Source organism: Astatotilapia calliptera, chromosome 23 (assembly GCF_964374335.1).
Source record: "Astatotilapia calliptera chromosome 23, fAstCal68.1, whole genome shotgun sequence".
NCBI classification, from domain to species: Eukaryota; Metazoa; Chordata; class Actinopteri; order Cichliformes; family Cichlidae; genus Astatotilapia; species Astatotilapia calliptera.
The window spans coordinates 24,559,892-24,577,172 of NC_137443.1; the positions used below are offsets into that span (position 1 = coordinate 24,559,892).

General features: G+C 43.1%; 1 protein-coding gene and 1 long non-coding RNA gene across 10 annotated transcripts in view; one reads left to right on the plus strand and one right to left on the minus strand.

Moving 5' to 3' along the window:
* inpp4ab (inositol polyphosphate-4-phosphatase type I Ab) overlaps positions 1-17,281 on the minus strand; it is a 78,902-nt gene that overhangs the window by 10,164 nt on the left and 51,457 nt on the right. For 5 of the 9 annotated variants that reach the window (XM_026159898.2, XM_080297794.1, XM_080297793.1 and 2 more), the window contains 10 exons: positions 16,237-16,378; positions 15,117-15,305; positions 14,574-14,606; positions 13,776-13,948; positions 11,086-11,209; positions 10,940-11,007; positions 9,985-10,184; positions 9,812-9,909; positions 9,590-9,702; positions 9,262-9,416 (listed from right to left, as the gene is read on the minus strand). In XM_026159898.2, the coding sequence (XP_026015683.2) occupies positions 9,262-9,416; positions 9,590-9,702; positions 9,812-9,909; positions 9,985-10,184; positions 10,940-11,007; positions 11,086-11,209; positions 13,776-13,948; positions 14,574-14,606; positions 15,117-15,305; positions 16,237-16,378 (1,295 nt within the window). The remainder of the gene's footprint in view (positions 1-9,261; positions 9,417-9,589; positions 9,703-9,811; positions 9,910-9,984; positions 10,185-10,939; positions 11,008-11,085; positions 11,210-13,775; positions 13,949-14,573; positions 14,607-15,116; positions 15,306-16,236; positions 16,379-17,281) is intronic. The other 4 variants (XM_026159895.2, XM_026159894.2, XM_026159893.2 and 1 more) reach the window with 2 other exon arrangements.
* Positions 1,178-10,442, plus strand: LOC145424451 (uncharacterized). Its single transcript, XR_013905527.1, has 2 exons — positions 1,178-2,305; positions 9,209-10,442. It is a non-coding gene; the product is annotated as an uncharacterized LOC145424451 (long non-coding RNA).

Consider the following 17,281-nt stretch of genomic DNA (forward strand, 5'->3'; position numbering starts at 1 on the left):
ATGGCTTTGTGTTATATGTTCGCACGGAGCCAGCCAAATTTTTTTTGAAAGTCCTCTTTTTGGCAAATACCGTCCATGCGGACAAAACTGAGCTTTTTCAGATACACTGAATCTGAAAATTGCAGCGTTAGTTTCTGTAAAGTCTTAGAAAAATGCATGTTTGGTTAAACCTCAGTAAAGAAAACAGAATTGGAGATTTAGGACATCGTAATGGTTAAAATTTAGTATTTCACATAAAAGCCCAAAAAAAGGATTAATCACGTGGCAGCGTTTTGGACTGTAGTGACAAGTGAATCGTGAGTTTAAAACAGCAGTGTCTGCTATCTTAATCCTGGACAAAAAAAAAAAAAAAAAAAAAAAAAAAGAGAGAAGAGAAGAGAAGGAAATAATCTGGGTAATTTCAGCGTGTACACGTGGACGAATATCATCCTAAAAAAACACATGAATGGATTCATGTAGAATTCATATTCAGCAGGCTTAGTGTGAACATGGCATGTGGCCTCACGCTCAAATGTAGGCAACACAATTAATATATCAGGAGTGTCAAACAAGTGGGATAGAACTAGGCCAGTAAGACCTCAGGCACACAGAACTAGAAACCAGTTGGTGAATCCCTGGCAACCACAGGTTGCTAGGGAAAAATGTGCATTACTGAATAGGTTGCCAAGTGGTTGCAAAGACGTACACGGTGCTGCGCTACAAACGTCACTGTTGTAGCTGCTACTGGATAGCCAGGAGTCACTCATATTTTGCAAGTGAGACAACTTGTCTGCAACTGCTTACTAAGCAGCAGTGAAACTGAAAGGTGTAAAACTTGTAATAGAGACAAAAAAAATGTCATCTGAACATTTCAAAAGGCCCACCAAAGTGGGTGCTGCACATTTTTCCATAACTATTGGTGGTTGACAGGCAGGGGTCGCTAGACCTGCAAGACTGAGGACGTCTTCTCGTTGTACTCTGTCCTTAACCTCCGGACACCCGAGCTCTCGTTAGGGATGCATTTTTAATTTTTCTTAGCGATTTACGATTAGCTGGACCTAATCTTAACTCCACTATTTCTTTGACAGCCCACCAGAATAAAGTAATCATTGTGTTTTTTTGAAAAGATAAACACTTTATTAAGAAGAATGAAGAGTAAATATGTTACCATATATCCCTGTATGATGATGCAGGGTCTCAGGAGTTCAAGATATCACAGAGAGTTTATCAGATTTATAAATCAGATCAATTCATTACATTAAGAACAATTTGGAGGTTTAGGGGAGTGGGAAGAGGTTAGCCTTCTGGTCCTGTTAGGATCATACAGGATTGGGTTAGTGGCCCACGAATAAGATGAGTTTGACACCCCTGAGCTATGACAGGTTTTTAATAGAAAAAAGAAAAAGATGTTTAAAGAATAGAAAAGAAAGAAAAAGCCCAAAGCGTGGCTGCTGATAAGTGGGACGTAAGTCGCGTACAGCCCTTAGTGAGGGTGGGACAGTGTGTGTGAGCTGATTACACCCCTCTCACAGGTCAGTGGCACAGTTTCAGAAACACCCCGGGGAGTCAGCGTGGAGAGTCCCCGCCCACCCTCGCAGTACGTTTGACATTTGGTCACTTCCAGCGTAGAGCTGCTCGCTCAGCTGCAGCGCAGTTTGGCCAGGAAGTAGGCCATGCTGAGGAAGATCCACACCACCAGGAGGTTGGGGCTGAGGGCCAGCAGGGGCAGGGAGTACATGAGGCTGGGGTCCAGCCGGAAGTCACGCACTGGCAGCAAGCCGCTCAGGTTCTTCTGGATCACCCCCTCCCTCGTGCCAATGCTGCCGAGCCACGGGGACGGGAAGAGGAAGAAGAGGAGAAGGAGGAGGAGGTGGTTGTGTGAAGCAGCAAACAAGGCAGGGGGAAGGAGGGAGGAAAAGAGGGGGAAATAAAGATAAGAAGAGGGACGGAGGAGGAAGGAGAAGAAATAAGGAGGAAATTGCAAGAAGGGAGGAGGAAAGGTGAAGGAGGAGGCCAAAATAAACAGATGGAGTGTGAGTGCACACAAGTGCGACGGCAAATTAACACGTGACCAAAAAAAAAAAAAAAATCAGAGTGACAGTGAAGAAGCCACATCCACAATGACCGGAGGCATTTTAGACCAAAATAAAAGCAATAATATCAAGGCGACGACAAATGGGCGGACGGAGTAGAAATCAACAACACAACAACCCCGCAAAAATGAGCCAATCACAGGAGCAAAACAGCAATCATGTAACGGGAAACAAGAGGAGGAGGAAACAGGAGGAGGAGAGAGAAAAGAGAGAAATTAAGAAAGGGAAAGAAGGTAAGAAAACACACCAATGGCTCTCCATGTTTATATACTCTAAGACATGGGTGGAGGAAGGAGGGACAGATGGAGGGAAAAGACTGGAAAAAACACCCTTTTATTGAAGGAGTAAAGCTTAAAGGAAGAACTTCAGACTATAAATGATAAAGATGGCGTCCTATTAGAGGTAACATGCAATAAGGGTGTCTTATCCATTTACTTCATCCACTTTAAACCACTTAGTGCAGATAGCTGGGGATAAAAGAGGGAGTGAAGGGGGCCGATATCTCCAAGCATTGTTTAGCATGCTTCTGAGCTCCAACATAATAAAACAAATTCTAAAAATGATCGGATTTCATGCACGTCGGCTGGTGAGGAGGAGGAGAGGAAAAAGGGGAGAGGAAGAAAGGTGAAGAGACATCATATCATGCGAGTATCTGCAGGACTTTATTGTAGACAGGCGTGTTTCCATCTTTAACAGAAATATTCACAACAGGAAGTCACACAACCGTCGACAGAGAAAGTAACAAACACTTTCAGAGGCTTTTAAAGGAGAAACACTGACTGTCCTCCAGCAGGAAATCACATAAATATCAATAATGCTCCGTTCAGGAATACAAATTCCCAGCATCCCTCGTGTTTCCTGGGTTTTTTTGTAAATGAAAACATTTCTTTTAAAGGGGGCTGAGTGAGAGTGGTTAGAATTTTTAAGAAAAAAAACTTTAAGGTTAAAGATAAATGCGCCAAATAAATGGCAAAGAAATGTGGCTATTTCACAAGAAAATCACATGAACTAGTAAATTTACCAGAAAAAGTGGCAAATTAAAGAGTTAAATGTACATTTACAAGAAAAAGGGTCGCAAACAACATGCTTATTTCACAAGAAATTTAAATTACATTAACGGATACATTTAAGTGATAAATGTTGTAAATTTACCAAGATAAGTGGGAAATTTGAGAGAAAAGTGACAGATTTCCAAGAAAAGTTACAAACATATACAAGATAAATGTGGAAAATGAATAAAATGGCAAATTTCAGAGGAAAAAGTAGCAAATTTACCACAAAAAATGAATAATGTATGAGAAAACCTCTGTATCTGCGCCTCTGTTTTTCAACTCTAAAAGTTTGAGTTTTCACTCCTCTCACTCAGACCCTTTTTTGATTTATCTACTTCCTTTAATTTATTTAGTTTTTTTTTACCTTCAGTGACCCTAATTTGCTGTCATGAACAGAGAATGATTGTTTCCATAGTAACACTATCCATAGTAATACTTGAAATGTGCAATTCACTTGTATTTTTATTTTTTATTCCTATTTATTCTATTTATCCCCTTTGTATACTTTATTTATATTTGTCTCTGTATTTATATGTGTGTGTGTGTATATATATATATATATATATATATATATATATATATATATATATATATATATATATATATATATATATATATATATATATATATATATATATATATATAACAATTCTGTAACTGTAACTTCGGTCGTTGCTGTGCTTTTTTTGGAAGTCGAATTTCCCAGAGGAACCCACCCGAGGGATTAATAAAGTTCTATCTTATCTTATCTTAACAATGTGGGGTGAATTCATCCAAAAAAAAAAATCTTAAGCAAATGAAGGAAAAGAAAAGCCTAGGTTTTTGACTTTATAAAGTATTGAATCAGCGTTAGTTTACAGTAGCATTTGCCACAAAGTCAAGCCCAATGTTTCTACAGGCTAATCTTCTTTTTAAGGCTCTTGTAGCCTACTTTTGCTTCTGCAAGGCGCTTTGCAACCCACCTCCACCCCATCTCTACCTTTATCTGGTGTTCCTGACTTCAACCCTGATCATTTTTATTTATTTATTTATTTTTTAAAAACACACAGAGGCAAACGAAGTCCAGTTCTTTTACACAGGCAGAAATTGTTTTTGGAAGCGATAAAATGAGGATGGGTGAAGGAACTCTATGGCAGGTGTTTTGGTTACACAAATAAAGGAAAGACAGTTGAGACAAGTAGACGGATATTCAAACTGATGTTTAGACAGACAAGACAAGAACACAGACCAACAAACACTCGACATAACCATTAAAAGGACTGAGTAGCAGTTGGGTAGCTCTCTTCTCCATGTAAGCGTCCTTCTTAGGTTTAAAAAGCATCAAAAGTTACTGATAAACTTTGAGAGGAATCTGCCGGTGAAGTGAGGTAACCAACTGAGTCTTAACTCATTCGAGCATCACCTTCGAGACAGCCTCTAGCTCGCCTCGTTATGCAGAGGAAGCAGGTGATGAGTTTTCAAACCACACATGGGCAAAACTGATTTTAGAGATTCAATAAAATAAAACACTGAATCTGAGAAGCTGTGGATGTATTTCCCTAGAGCTGCGTAACATCAGCCATGTCTCCACATTTTAAAGTGGACATTTGTCCTTCTGAATTTTGAGAAAGTCAGAAATGTGCTTGTCTGTGGTTCCTGTTTGTAATATACATGTAGAGGGGGGTACTAACAAGCATCACTCAGGCACTTTGGCACAAAAGAAAACTTTGACATGCACTGATGTGTGGACGCAGAAGGAAATTATATATCTCTTTTCTCTTACAGACGTGTGCCAACAAGGACTGAAAAATTAAACTGACCAAGTACCTCAAACGTCTGCCTGAGGCTGACTTCAACAGCGAGTCAGTCACCATAGACTGCCATGCTAAAATGTCCATCATTACAGCAAAAATAAACATGTTGACAGCCTGGTTTCAGTCTCTTTAACCAACAACTGCATGCGGCTGAAACTGGCTGCTTTGACGTGCAGACTTCACCTCCACTAGTCTGAAATGGAGCCGCTGACAGTGTTTGTGCTGATGTTCTGACAGGACTCAACCAAATATTATGGAAGCTTGTTATCGCCCCTGAAAAAGCAATTTTCGTGAAATTTAAAAATATTTTTTTCCTCACAAGCCTGAGCTCCACGCAGCCATTTCTTACTGCATGACAGATTCAAGACAGAGGTCACGGAGGCAGCAGTCTGAGCAGAGACGTCTGGACTTTCTTCACCAGGACGCTCTAGGCTGCAGGTCGATGATCGATTTTGTAATCGTATCAGCAGACCTGCGACCATATGTTCTGGACACTCGGGTAAAGAGAGGGGCTGAGCTGTCAACTGATCACCACTTGGTGGTGAGTTGGATCAGGTGGCGGGGGGAGGATGCTGGACAGACCCGGTGCACCTAAACGTGTAGTGAGGGTGTGCTGGGAATGCCTAGCAGAGGCCCCAGCCCGCGAGATCTTCAACGCACACCTCCGGCAGAGCTTCAACAGCATTCCGAGGGAGACTGGGGACATTGAGTCCGAATGGACCATGTTCAGCATCTCCATTGCCGAAGCTGCTGCATTGAGCTGTGGCCGCAAGGTGGTTGGTGCCTGTCGTGGTGGTAATTCCCGAACCAAATGGTGGACAACAGAGGTGAAGGGAGCCTTGTTGAGACTAGTAGTTAAACATATGCCATTTTATGACCAGTAGTCAATGTAGTAAATTAGGTTAACAGCTGTAGGCCATATATTATCCTTTAGTTCTGATGGTGTGCTATGTATGTAGTTTAGTCTTTATTATACTCTTGAATAAAAGAAACATAATCATTTTGTAGTTCATTAGATAAAGTGTGCATTACTCTGTATCCTTGATCAGCTGTGAATGTCTTACACTGTTTTCTTGAAATGTTTTATTGCTGAATCATGTGAAGAAGGCTGTAAGCAGGGGACTAGGTGTCTGGGCAGAAGAGATAAAACCACATTCCTTACCCCCCTTCCTACTTCACACAGAAAGACAGGGAGGCAAGGTCAGGAGCCAGGCTCGCTAAGAATTAGAAAAACATGTGAAGATGCAGCTTTTATGACAAGGAGGGGGGCTGTTACTAGCTATAAAAGTCTGTGAAAGTTGCTACCATTTTGAGACATGCTGTTGACCCTCTGCAGGCATCTCTCCCGTCCGGACGTTGTAATGCTCTGATTGTTGAATTGTATGGAAATAAATGATTGTTGATTGAGCATTTATACACCGAGTATTGTCCTTCCTTCAGCCCAAAGATTCAAAGAATTGGGAGATTTCAACAGCCTCCAGGCTGGAGGAGTCCTATCGGGCTTGGTTAGCCTGTGGGACTCCGGAGGCAGTTGACAGGTACCGACAGGTCAAGCGGAATGAGGCTCGGGCAGTGGCTGAAGTGAAAACTCGGGTGTGGGAGGAGTTTGGAGAGGCCATGGAAAAAGACTTTCGGACTGCCTTGAAGAGATTCTGGCAAACTGTCAGGCGTCTTAGGAGGGGAAAGCAGTGCTCTACCTGCACTGTGTATAGTGCTGGCGGAGCGCTGCTGAATTCAACTGAGAAAATTGTCGGATGGTGGAAGAAATACTTCGAGGACCTCCCTTAATCCCACTGACACGTCTTCCGAGGAGGAAGCAGAGTCTGGGGATGACCCGCCAATTTCCGGGAACTGAGGCAGTTAAACAACTCCTTGGTGGCAGAGCCCCTGGTGTTGATGAGGTCCGCCCCGAGCTCCTGAAGGCTCTGGACGTTGTAGGGCTGTACTGGTTGACACGCCTCTACAATGTTGCGTGGAGATCAGGGGCAGTACCCCTGGACTGGCAGACCGGGGTGGTGGTCCCCATCTTTAAGAAGGGGAACCGGAGGGTGTGTTTCAACTACAGGGGGATCACACTCCTCAGCCTCCCTGGGAAAGTCTATGCCAGGGTGCTGGAAAGGAGAGTTCGTCCGCTAGTCGAACCTCGGATACAGGAGGAACAATGCGGTTTTCGGGGATGAGTTCCTGCTAGGGGTGGGTTTTTATAATCGATTCATCGATTAAAATCGATTCTGGCTTGGATAACGTAAAATCGATTCATTAAAATCCTGAATTGATTTTTTAATATAAATTTATTTTGTCCGAAATGCCAGAATCTCTGGTGACATCTCACAAAATTTCAAGAACCACCAAACAGTAAATGAGAGCAGGTACAGGGATTCTGCACATAGACTTAAACACACAGCGCGACTCGCGGATCAGAATCAGTTAGATGTCGCCTTTCTCACAGTCGGGGCTGAAAGCCGACAGCTCGCTGATCCGGGTCCGCGCTTTGTGTTCACGCCCTTTATGCGCTGATTCTAAAGCTGTTAGTTTGATCTCTCTCCAAACAATATTGACCGAACCAGCAGCAAAAGAAGATCCAAACGCTTCACATAAACATCGTCATGAATTCACTCTTTTACTGTTTTGTTTCCATTGCGATGCGCAGCTCTCTCTTTCTCCCTCTCTCCCTCCCCCTCTCCCCCGCCCCCCCCTCTCTCTCTCTCGAACAGTTTCCCTTTCTTCATTATTCGCTTGCTTGTTACGCACAAGTCTACTGTTGCTTACAGCTCTGTCGGCTGCTGTTTTTTTCCCTTTTACATTCTTCCGAAAAGAAAACCTCATTTCTGCTGTTCAATACTGAACAAATTGAAACTTTTTAAAATTATTCAAAATGCAAAATGCTTAGCCGTGTCTCTAATAAAACCGCTGTAACGTCAGAGGTAATGTTCATTAATTAATGGTTTTCTTTCGTTTTTGATGTACTGCATGATATTTTTATAAAATCCCAGGCCAGGAAAATCACCTTCATGTTTTTCTGTGTTTTATCTTCAGCTACTTTGACACAAAGCCATCTGCTGTGATGCTCACACCTTGGATAAAGTCTTGCGAGTGTCAGCTTCCTTTTTATAGATACAAAAATATGTAAATGTACTGATCTGAATTATATTTCTGACTGTCAAAATTTCCCAGATTTAAATCGAATCGAATCGAATCGTGGATCGAATCGATTCGATTCGGGACCTTGTGAATCGGAATTGAATCGATTCTAGAAATCAGTGACGATACCCAGCCCTAGTTCCTGCCACAAGTGGAGGAGTTCAAGTATCTCGGGGTCTTGTTCGCGAGTGATGGGAGAAGGGAGCCGGAGATCGACAGACGGATTGGTGCAGCAGCCGCAGTGATGCGGTCGCTGCACCGGTCCGTCATGGTGAAGAGGGAGCTGAGTGTAAAAGCGAAGCTCTCAATTTACCGGTCGATCTACGTCCCTACCCTCACCTATGGCCACGAGCTGTGGGTAGTGACCGAAAGAACGAGATCGCGGATACAAGCGGCGGAAATGAGCTTCCTCCGAAGGGTGGCTGGACAGGGTGAGAAGCTCAGCCATCCGGGAGGGGCTCGGAGTAGAGCCGCTGCTGCTCCACATCGAAAGGAGCCAGCTGAGGTGGTTCGGGCATCTGACAAGGATGCCTCCTGTGTGAGGTGTTCCGGACATGTCCCACTGGGAGGAGGCCCCCGAACTGTACTTTCACATGACAGAGGTCATGGAGGCAGCAGTCTGAGCAGAGACGTCTGGACTTTCCTCACCCTGACCACGTCATCCACCTCATCCAGGAGGGGAAACTGAGTCGCTCCCAAGCCATCTGAGAGACATAATCCCTCCAGCAAATCCTGTAAGTGCCTCGGGGCCTCCTCCTGATAGGACATGCCTGGAATACCTCTCAAATGACCAAGTTCTCGACAAGAAATTTTGACTTGTATTACAAAATACTATCAAAAATATATTTTAAAAAAAAAAATTTTTCAGTGTGAAAATAAGCCTCCATAAAATATATTATCTTCTAGTTTAAAAAAGAAAAAGTAAGACACTGCTCCCTTATTTCCCACAGCAGACGGATCCACATATTTGAAGTGGGACAGAAGTAACCACTAACACACCATTTAAACACCTACTGTATTCCCATTGGTTAAAACTACATGGAGAACAGTTAAAGTCAGATTACCAAGTAGCACACTGATGAACTCCTGATCTTTTCATCCCTGCACAGAAGTTATTTATTTAGTAAAAGTTGTCTTTTTTTTTGCCCAGGTGCGATTTGCAGCTGTGCATTTTTCCATTCGGCCACTGTGAGGGCATCCTACCTGCGCATGCAGTCGAGGGCCTGCGTGAAGACCTGCGGCGCCATGCCGTGCTCATGCTGCAGGATCAGGCACTGCTCCAGCGTGATGGACATGGCGGTGCGGTCTTTGGCGCTCTTGCAGCTGGTGAAGCGAACGCCGTTCAGCCGCCGGCAGATCTGAGATGGTGAGGCAAGCAGGGAGGAGAGGTGAGTCACCGCTGATGATTTCGTTTTTGACATCTTCAGAGAAAAGCAGCTGTAAAATTTATAATGCAGTAAAATCCTACTGGAGAATTAAAAGTTGCTAACAAAGCAGTCGGACATTCTGAGTAAAAGAGCGCAAATGTCACCTCCGCAGCCTGCCACAGGATGTCTACGTTCTTGTTTTTCCTGGCGTTGACATTCTGCCGGAGAAACCTGAGCAGTTCAGGAAGGCACGTCTGAGAGCGAGACCTCGGGAGGCCTGAAAGTAGATAAGAACAGAAAAAAGAAGGGTTAAAGCAGGAGTTGCAACACTAATGGTTTGTGGTGCAAGTTAGAAAGAAGGAAAAACGTGAAAACTGTGTACTCACAGTCCTCTGGCAGGACTTCTTTGAACTGCTCGTAGTACGAGTTCAGTCTGGAGAGACTCTCAGAGTTTATGTTCTCCTGCAGGGATGTGTCTCCAAACCTGAAAAACACACAAAACAATATTTTTTCCAATCTCAAACACCTGTGGTGGTAAATCCCGGACGTGCTCACTCACTTCTCGGCCAACGTCTGCTGCTCGTTGATTCCCACGTTGAAGTGCACCGGCTGCACCCGCAGCAGCATGCCGCTCTGGATCTCTCGGGGCAGGGCTTCGAACATGGGCCCCGGCAGCGGGATGCGGACATTGAAGCCATCCCGGTTACCTGTGATGATCGGCAGCATCTCGGGGGTGGAGGTGCCGGTTGCTTGGGTGACCTTAAAGGAGCAAAGGTACATGTATACGCAGCTTTAATACCTAGATGGAAATTGTGAACCAAGTGCCCCTGAAAAGCAAAATAAATACTCAATTAAAATTAACAGAGCCCGTCCAGCGAGGCTGCAAGTTTTTGAGCATGTCCTCAACTCTGCAGAGACCAAACCTCAGCTTCAGTATTAAACTGACTCAACTTTGATCACAAGCTCAATCAGAGAGGGATTTGTACTTTTGTATTAAAGATACGTCGTAACACCGAATTCTTCAGACTCCATAACCATACATTCACCTCCTCGTTTCCTCATCCTTCTTGACTGACCAGTGACCATGAGTACCATTCACAGAGAGCTGAGTTAGACTCTGAGCTCCCTGGAAAGATTGTATCGTTTTTTGTCCCACAGGAAGGGACAAAAAAATCCAAAGCTTTCAAAATAAAAAACTGTTTTTGTGCAGTTTTAATGGACAGAGTCCATGTTTGCACTTTATAGCTTCACTCTGCTTGTTTACGTTTAACACAAAACTTTTCATGTCTTTTTTAATGCAAAGCCAGGAAAACTACAATAAAAAGGTCAGTAAACACATCCTCATTCAGTTGAGTTCTGCAGTACATTTACTCCAAATCGTGTCTTCAGAGTGGGTCTAATCTATGTGACCGTTTCCACGTTTCATGCCAGCTCCACCCAGACCTCTGGCCTCCTAATATTATCCTCGTAGAGTGGCTCTACAGCCTGGAAAGACAGTTAGCATGCTGCTTCACCTTAAAGGTGACGTTGCGTAGATCCATTATGCCGATGCTCATGTCCTCCAGCATGGCGAGCTCCTCTCCTGCAGACACACACACACTGGAAATCAGAGGCTCAAGCAGCTGTGTGCGATTAGAAAAAGCTTTGAGTGTGTTTGTACCGTAGGTGCTGAGCAGGGACTCAAACTGAGCAAGTAGGCCGATGGTGTAGAGCTGTCGCAGGAATCCGTTGTCACGGAGACAGTTCCTCAGCTTGATAATGAAGCCGCAGATGAGAGCGGTGAGCTGTAACACACACACACACACACACACACACACACACACACACATGAACTCGAACAGCAGGTCAGACAAGAAAGAGTCAGTTTGTTGTTTTCCAAGCTCAGTTTTATAAACTTTTAAAGCAGCGGTCTGACACCATCATCAGCCAAAGCTACTGCTGCAAGCTGCTTTGCAACCCCGGTCCACGCCAGCCTCCCACCAGTCAACCTGTGGCTTACAATCAAAAGTGGGAAGTTTTCCTCCTTTCCTCCTTGCAACTGTTGCTCTAGTGTGACTGAGCTATAGTGTTCCTTTCGTGTTTAATATGAAACTGAGCTGCATTTGATGTCCCATCTGAAATCTGACGTCTGTGAGGTCGACAAATATGAGTACAGTGTTTTTCAACCATAAACCTGACCAAAAAAGCAATGAGGAAGCAAAACGACTCTATAGCTGTCTGTGTAGCACACTGATCATCACTACACACAAAGACATCCTGCAGTCTGAGCTCGGCATTAATCGCCTGTGTCTGTTGTCACTGATGCCTGCTGCTGCTGTGAATCTGTGCAGTTTAAATAAAGTCAAATTCAAAGTACTTTCACTGCAGATTCCTTGAAATGTTAAACGACACATGATTTAAGCTGTAATTACCACAAAAATCTTACATTTAATTTACAATTCAGATCACACTTTCATTTTTAACACACCAGACACTGACTGCAGTGTCGGTTTTTAAACCTGCATCATATTCTCGAATGCAAATCAACATATGGTTTCACATCAAGACACCACCGATTGGCTGCTTATCACATTATGTAAGTGGACTCATGCGGTTGGTTTCTGTGCATCCTTGTGCAGCTCAGCGTGTTGCGGCGCACGCTTTTGAGGACTGCACTGACAAGTTTTATGTAACTGATTTTCAGTTCACACTGCCAGAAGCTAACTTCACACGGATCTGACTGAAGACGATCAGAAATGTTATACACCCAACAAACCCTGAATGGCTGAGGATCACTATTGAGTTTGCAGTTGTGTGCTCTTAAATATGCTCTTTAATGCATGGTTGAAACAGAGTCTGAAATTCTGCCTGCAGAGTCCCAAACTCAGGAAGATATTTTTATTTGATGAGTAAATATAACCCCCAGTATGTTAGACTGACCAGTGATTCTACGTTGGCCTTAGGTGCCTGTGATGGCGCCAATGATAGCTGGGATACGCTCCAGCCCCTCTGAGAACTGGACGAGCCATTAATGGCCCAGCACACTATAGTAAAAACAAAACGACAGCCATCTCTACAGCTAGGAAAGGAAAATAATAAATCCGACTGCCTACTGGGAGGCAACCTGTCTCCAAATAGTTGCAGTCCAACTCAGACCGACTGCAAGCACTCTGAGGCAGAATGATAAAGATCTGCAAATAACTGTTGTCTAATTTATAAACACAGACAGATTGTCAACATATTGCAATCAGTCTGCACAGATGAGCGCAGCAATTCTGGGACACGTGTTTTTACAATAGAGGACTGAACTTAAGTGGTTGCAAACTGGTTGTATCGTGGTTATGTGAAAATTGCCGAGTGCCAGTGGAGGAATTTCTGAATTTCTCTGTCAAATCTACAAATGTAAGTAGTTGATGTGAATGTCTGTGTATGTAGACGGCAAGAGAGTTCAAATTTTCTCAGCTTTATCACAGTTAATCGCCGTATTATCAGACCTGGTCCCCGTCTTTGAAGCAACAATTTCAGAGGAAACAAGATCACAATGTGCATGGTGGGGGTTGTGATCATGCAGTGGCCTCCAACCACTGTTTTCCCAGAGTGTGACTGTAGCATAGGGAAAAACGATGGATGTGGCAGTGATGGAAGGCCACTCTCAACACATGTGGGTCATTTCTGAGAACTATAATCAAAGCATTAACAATGTCAGAAAACAGGATCTCACCGTCTTTAAACATTGCTTTGGAGCAATGAAACTCAAACCACTTGAATGGCGCAAAAAGAAATTTTAGAATATTTAGCTTTATGCTTTGAAAATGCTTGACTGATTACTTGTAAGTATTTCAGCTCTGATTATAGCTGACTATTATGAAATGCTATTCTTACTTCTTTACTTAATGCTTGGATTAGAGTTTAACTTGAAGTGTCTGAGTCCTGTAGCTGCTCATTTAAGAGCTGCAGGGATCCACCGCTGGGTAAATATAACTGATGTGAGTTAGACAAGAGGGTTTGCCAAAAACTACAATCGCAAAGAGCCTCTAAAAATACTGAAGGAGGGATCCACTTTGAGGACTACATCTGGCATCATATCCTCTTTATAACTGCAGTCTCAGGTGAGTGGGAGTGTGAAATCCTTACTTGCTGTGCTCCCTTTGCCTTTACTCTTTACTCAGACATTTAATAGTCATATGAATACCGTAAAGCCACAAAGTCATAGAGCTCTGAACTCCTTGCTTTTACGATATTTACACTTTTCTTGGCCTTTTCCTTCACTTTGAGTCACTCCAGGATAAACACATCAGCTCAGACATACATTACCAGAAATATGTGTAGGTGAGTGTGTCTGAGTCACTTGGATGATGTTTGCGTGCTGACCGTTTGGCAGAAGACAATGTCGCGGCGGTACTGCAGTGACACGTCCATGGCTATCGTCGGGGCGGTGTCCTGCATGAGCAGGAAGACCATAGACTTCTTGGCTTTGTCGCTCATCATGGCAACGCACTCCGTGAGCGTGGTAAGGAGAGGGTACAGTGCCTCGCTCCACTCGCCTGCAACAAGTGCAAATAAACCATGAGAGACCAAGCACAAATATGCCTTCAAACCAATAATTTCCACACCAAGTAGCAAAGATTGTGTTTTTCAGAGTCCACTTCTTGTTAAATTTGACAGAAACAGAAAAAAAAGACAAGAGGGACAATGGGGAAAGGAGAAGCACACACACACTGAAATCTTTTAGGGTGAAGCCACAGGACTAGCCACAAATCCTGCTGGAAAGAACCTAAAAACACTTGCAGAGATCTGACAGAGCTGTTTGAGTCAAAAGCCTGCTGTCAGGCTTGTTCTTAAAAAATAGGAAACGAGCTGAGTGTTACAGACCCCAGTCTTTATGTAAAGAAAAAGGTGCAAATTTAGAGCAGTCACAGCAGATTCTAAAACAGTGACACTGATTTGTGGGGGTTTTTTGGACTGAGGGCAGATTTAGGTATTAAAAATGAGTCAATCACTGTAGCTATTAAAAAAAATAAATAAATAATGAGTTTTTGTAACTATTTCAGGGTTTGTTGGAGTTTACTCAGTCCAGACATTGGAATATCTCTGCCTGGACTTCTTATCAAAATCCGTCTGGAAAAGTGAGTAGAGTGAGAGGAGCACATGTGGGGAGGCAGCTCTTACCTGGATACGCCTCCTCAGCACTGGGGCTTCCATCTGGAAGAGGGGTTGGAGGTGCGACATGCATGATTAGCAGCACTGTACGCCATAGAGGGCAGCAGAGACAACACAGAAGAAACACTGCAGACCAGAGTCCAAACATCCTTATTCTCTAATGGCTCACGAGGAAGAACTCTTTTCTGTCTTATTTTATGAAAATCTAGTGTGTTTTGGGGGGAATTTGGACAGATGTTGGACCCTGGTCTGCTACAACATGTAGAAAATCTCAGATACAACAGCTACATTGCTACAGTACTGCTGCAACACTGTGCACATAAAGACACGCAGACCACACATAAAACACTGAACGCTTTTTAAAGACGAGTCATTTAAGAGCATTTTCTCAAGGAATAAAGTTGGCTGATGAGGTGAAGGAAAAATCTGCTCATGAATCCTCCAACTTCTTAAAAGTAAGCAGTGACCTGAGCTGAAAATAGATGTGGAGGGATGACTCAAGAAGAAGAAGAAGAAGAAGAAGAGAAAAAACAGGAAAAAAACAAAACCTACAGGTTTTCTGTTCGGGGCTGGGAGGCCGTGCAGAGGAGAGGGCAAGCTGAGAGGAAGAGGATGGTGGTGGAGATGATGATGATGGTGGAGGTGGTTCTAATGATGATGATGATGATGGTGGTAAGGATGGAGATTCCTCTGACATACTTTCTGGGTTGATCCAGAAAGCTAAACACTTCCCACCATCGCCTTTTCACACCCACATAAAAAAAATCAAGGGGTCAGCAAACAAGTTTAGAACTTTAGTATAAAACAACGAGAATATTTCAATTTTCTTATTTAAATAAATAAAGAGAACGGGTGGGTGAAATTGACTTCTAATTCCAAGTGGTGATAACTTCACACTATATCTGTCTATGTTGGAAACAAACAAGAGCAAAACTCTATTTCTCAGTATTTACTGTCTCTTTGTGGTATTTTTCTCTGAACTCTGCAGAGCTGCTAACATCTTATCGGTGACTTGCGAGAGGTTTAACCTGCACTGGGTTTAAAGCCAGACTCCAGGAATACTGTCTTACTCTGTGGGACAGGGAGAGCCGAGGGATATAAAAAAAACAACGTAGTCCCACAACTGGGACATCTGCTCACTCATAACTGCAGATCTCATGGCTCCTATAAACAAGGTAAACACTGGGCTCATGAGCTTCTGGCCTCTTCTTTAGAGTCTTTTTTTGCTGTAAACTGTGGTCCTGTGCAGTTTCTGATCCCTCACCTGTGCCGTCTGGTTTCACAACATAAAGGACCTCATAACTAAGAGATCCAAGCTGGTTTCAAAGTAATCCCATATTATTCTAGACTTTTTATACCAACTCCCACTCTTATGGCTCCCTAACTCACTAAAATGCAATCTTTTGACTTTGCTGTGCATTTTTGAGTCCTCCAGTTTGCAGATTCCTATTAATGGTACCAAAAGCATGTCAGTAAAGACATTTACCAGCTCTTGAATCATATTGACACTGTTTTCCTCCAACAGTTTACCACCTCTGAGCCAGATTAACATGTTAGCAACACATGCATCTCACCCCCCGGAAACAGTATAACACTGCAAGCATAAATTAAAGAGTGCTGATGAGAGGGCACAGAAGTAAACTACAGCTAAAAAACTGTAAGAGTCTCTTACCTTTCTTACTGCTGCCACCCTGCTGGTCACTCTGGGTACTGTCCTGACTGCCGACGCTGGGTCTCCTCTCTTTCTGAAGCAGCTTGTCGACGCGCTGGATGATGCACTCCAGAGACTTATCCACATTTGACCACACCTTCTCCTGAGAGGACATGTTTACAACATTCAGCTGTTTCAGCTTCAATTTTAGAGAGTAACAAACCAATCAAAAGAGCGTCTTTAAGTAATGTGCTAAAAAAGGAAAGGTGACACTTTGAAAATATTTATGTGCAAAAAAGGAGTAAAAAACGTGCACGTCTCACACCACTCCTAATTTCTTTGTATATATGCTATAAATGTTTGCTTGTATGTAGTTTCAATTAGAAACAGCGTTACAACTCTGAGCCTGAAAGTCAATATTTGGTGTGATCAGCTTTATTCTTCAGCACAGTCTGAACTCTCTTAGGCAGCTTTCTTGTCATGTCTTTAAGTCGTCTTCAGGAATAGTTCTCCAGGCTTCTTGCAGGACATTCAAAGCTCTTCTTTGGATGTTTCTGCCTTTTGTTCTGTTCTCTGTCCACATGATCCCACACTGCTTCAATAATGTTGAGGTCTGGGCTCTGGGGAGGCCAATCCATGACTGATATTACTCCACTGGTATTCTTTTACTGCATTCCTTGTGTATTTGGGATCATTGTCATGCTGAAAAATGAAGCTGTTGTCAATCAGATGATTTCCAGGTGATATTTCTACGGTGGCCCTGAGAGGCCAAACGGACTGCAACTTAAGAAAACACCAGCAATAAGAAAAATGTTGCAAAGGCACACAAAACACAACGGAAATAAGAAAAAACAGATTTCCAAAGCACATTTCTGTGGAAATGTTCAGGTACAAGGACTAGACTGAAAAAGAGTAAAAAAAAAAAAAAAAAAAAAAAAAAAGTAGCCAGCGTCCAAAGAAACACTTTGAAACACCTTAAGAAAGCCTGGAAAAGTATTGCTCAAGAGTACTTTACAAACAAAAGATAGTCTGTCCTCCTGGAAACAAAATATAACTAAATGAGGGG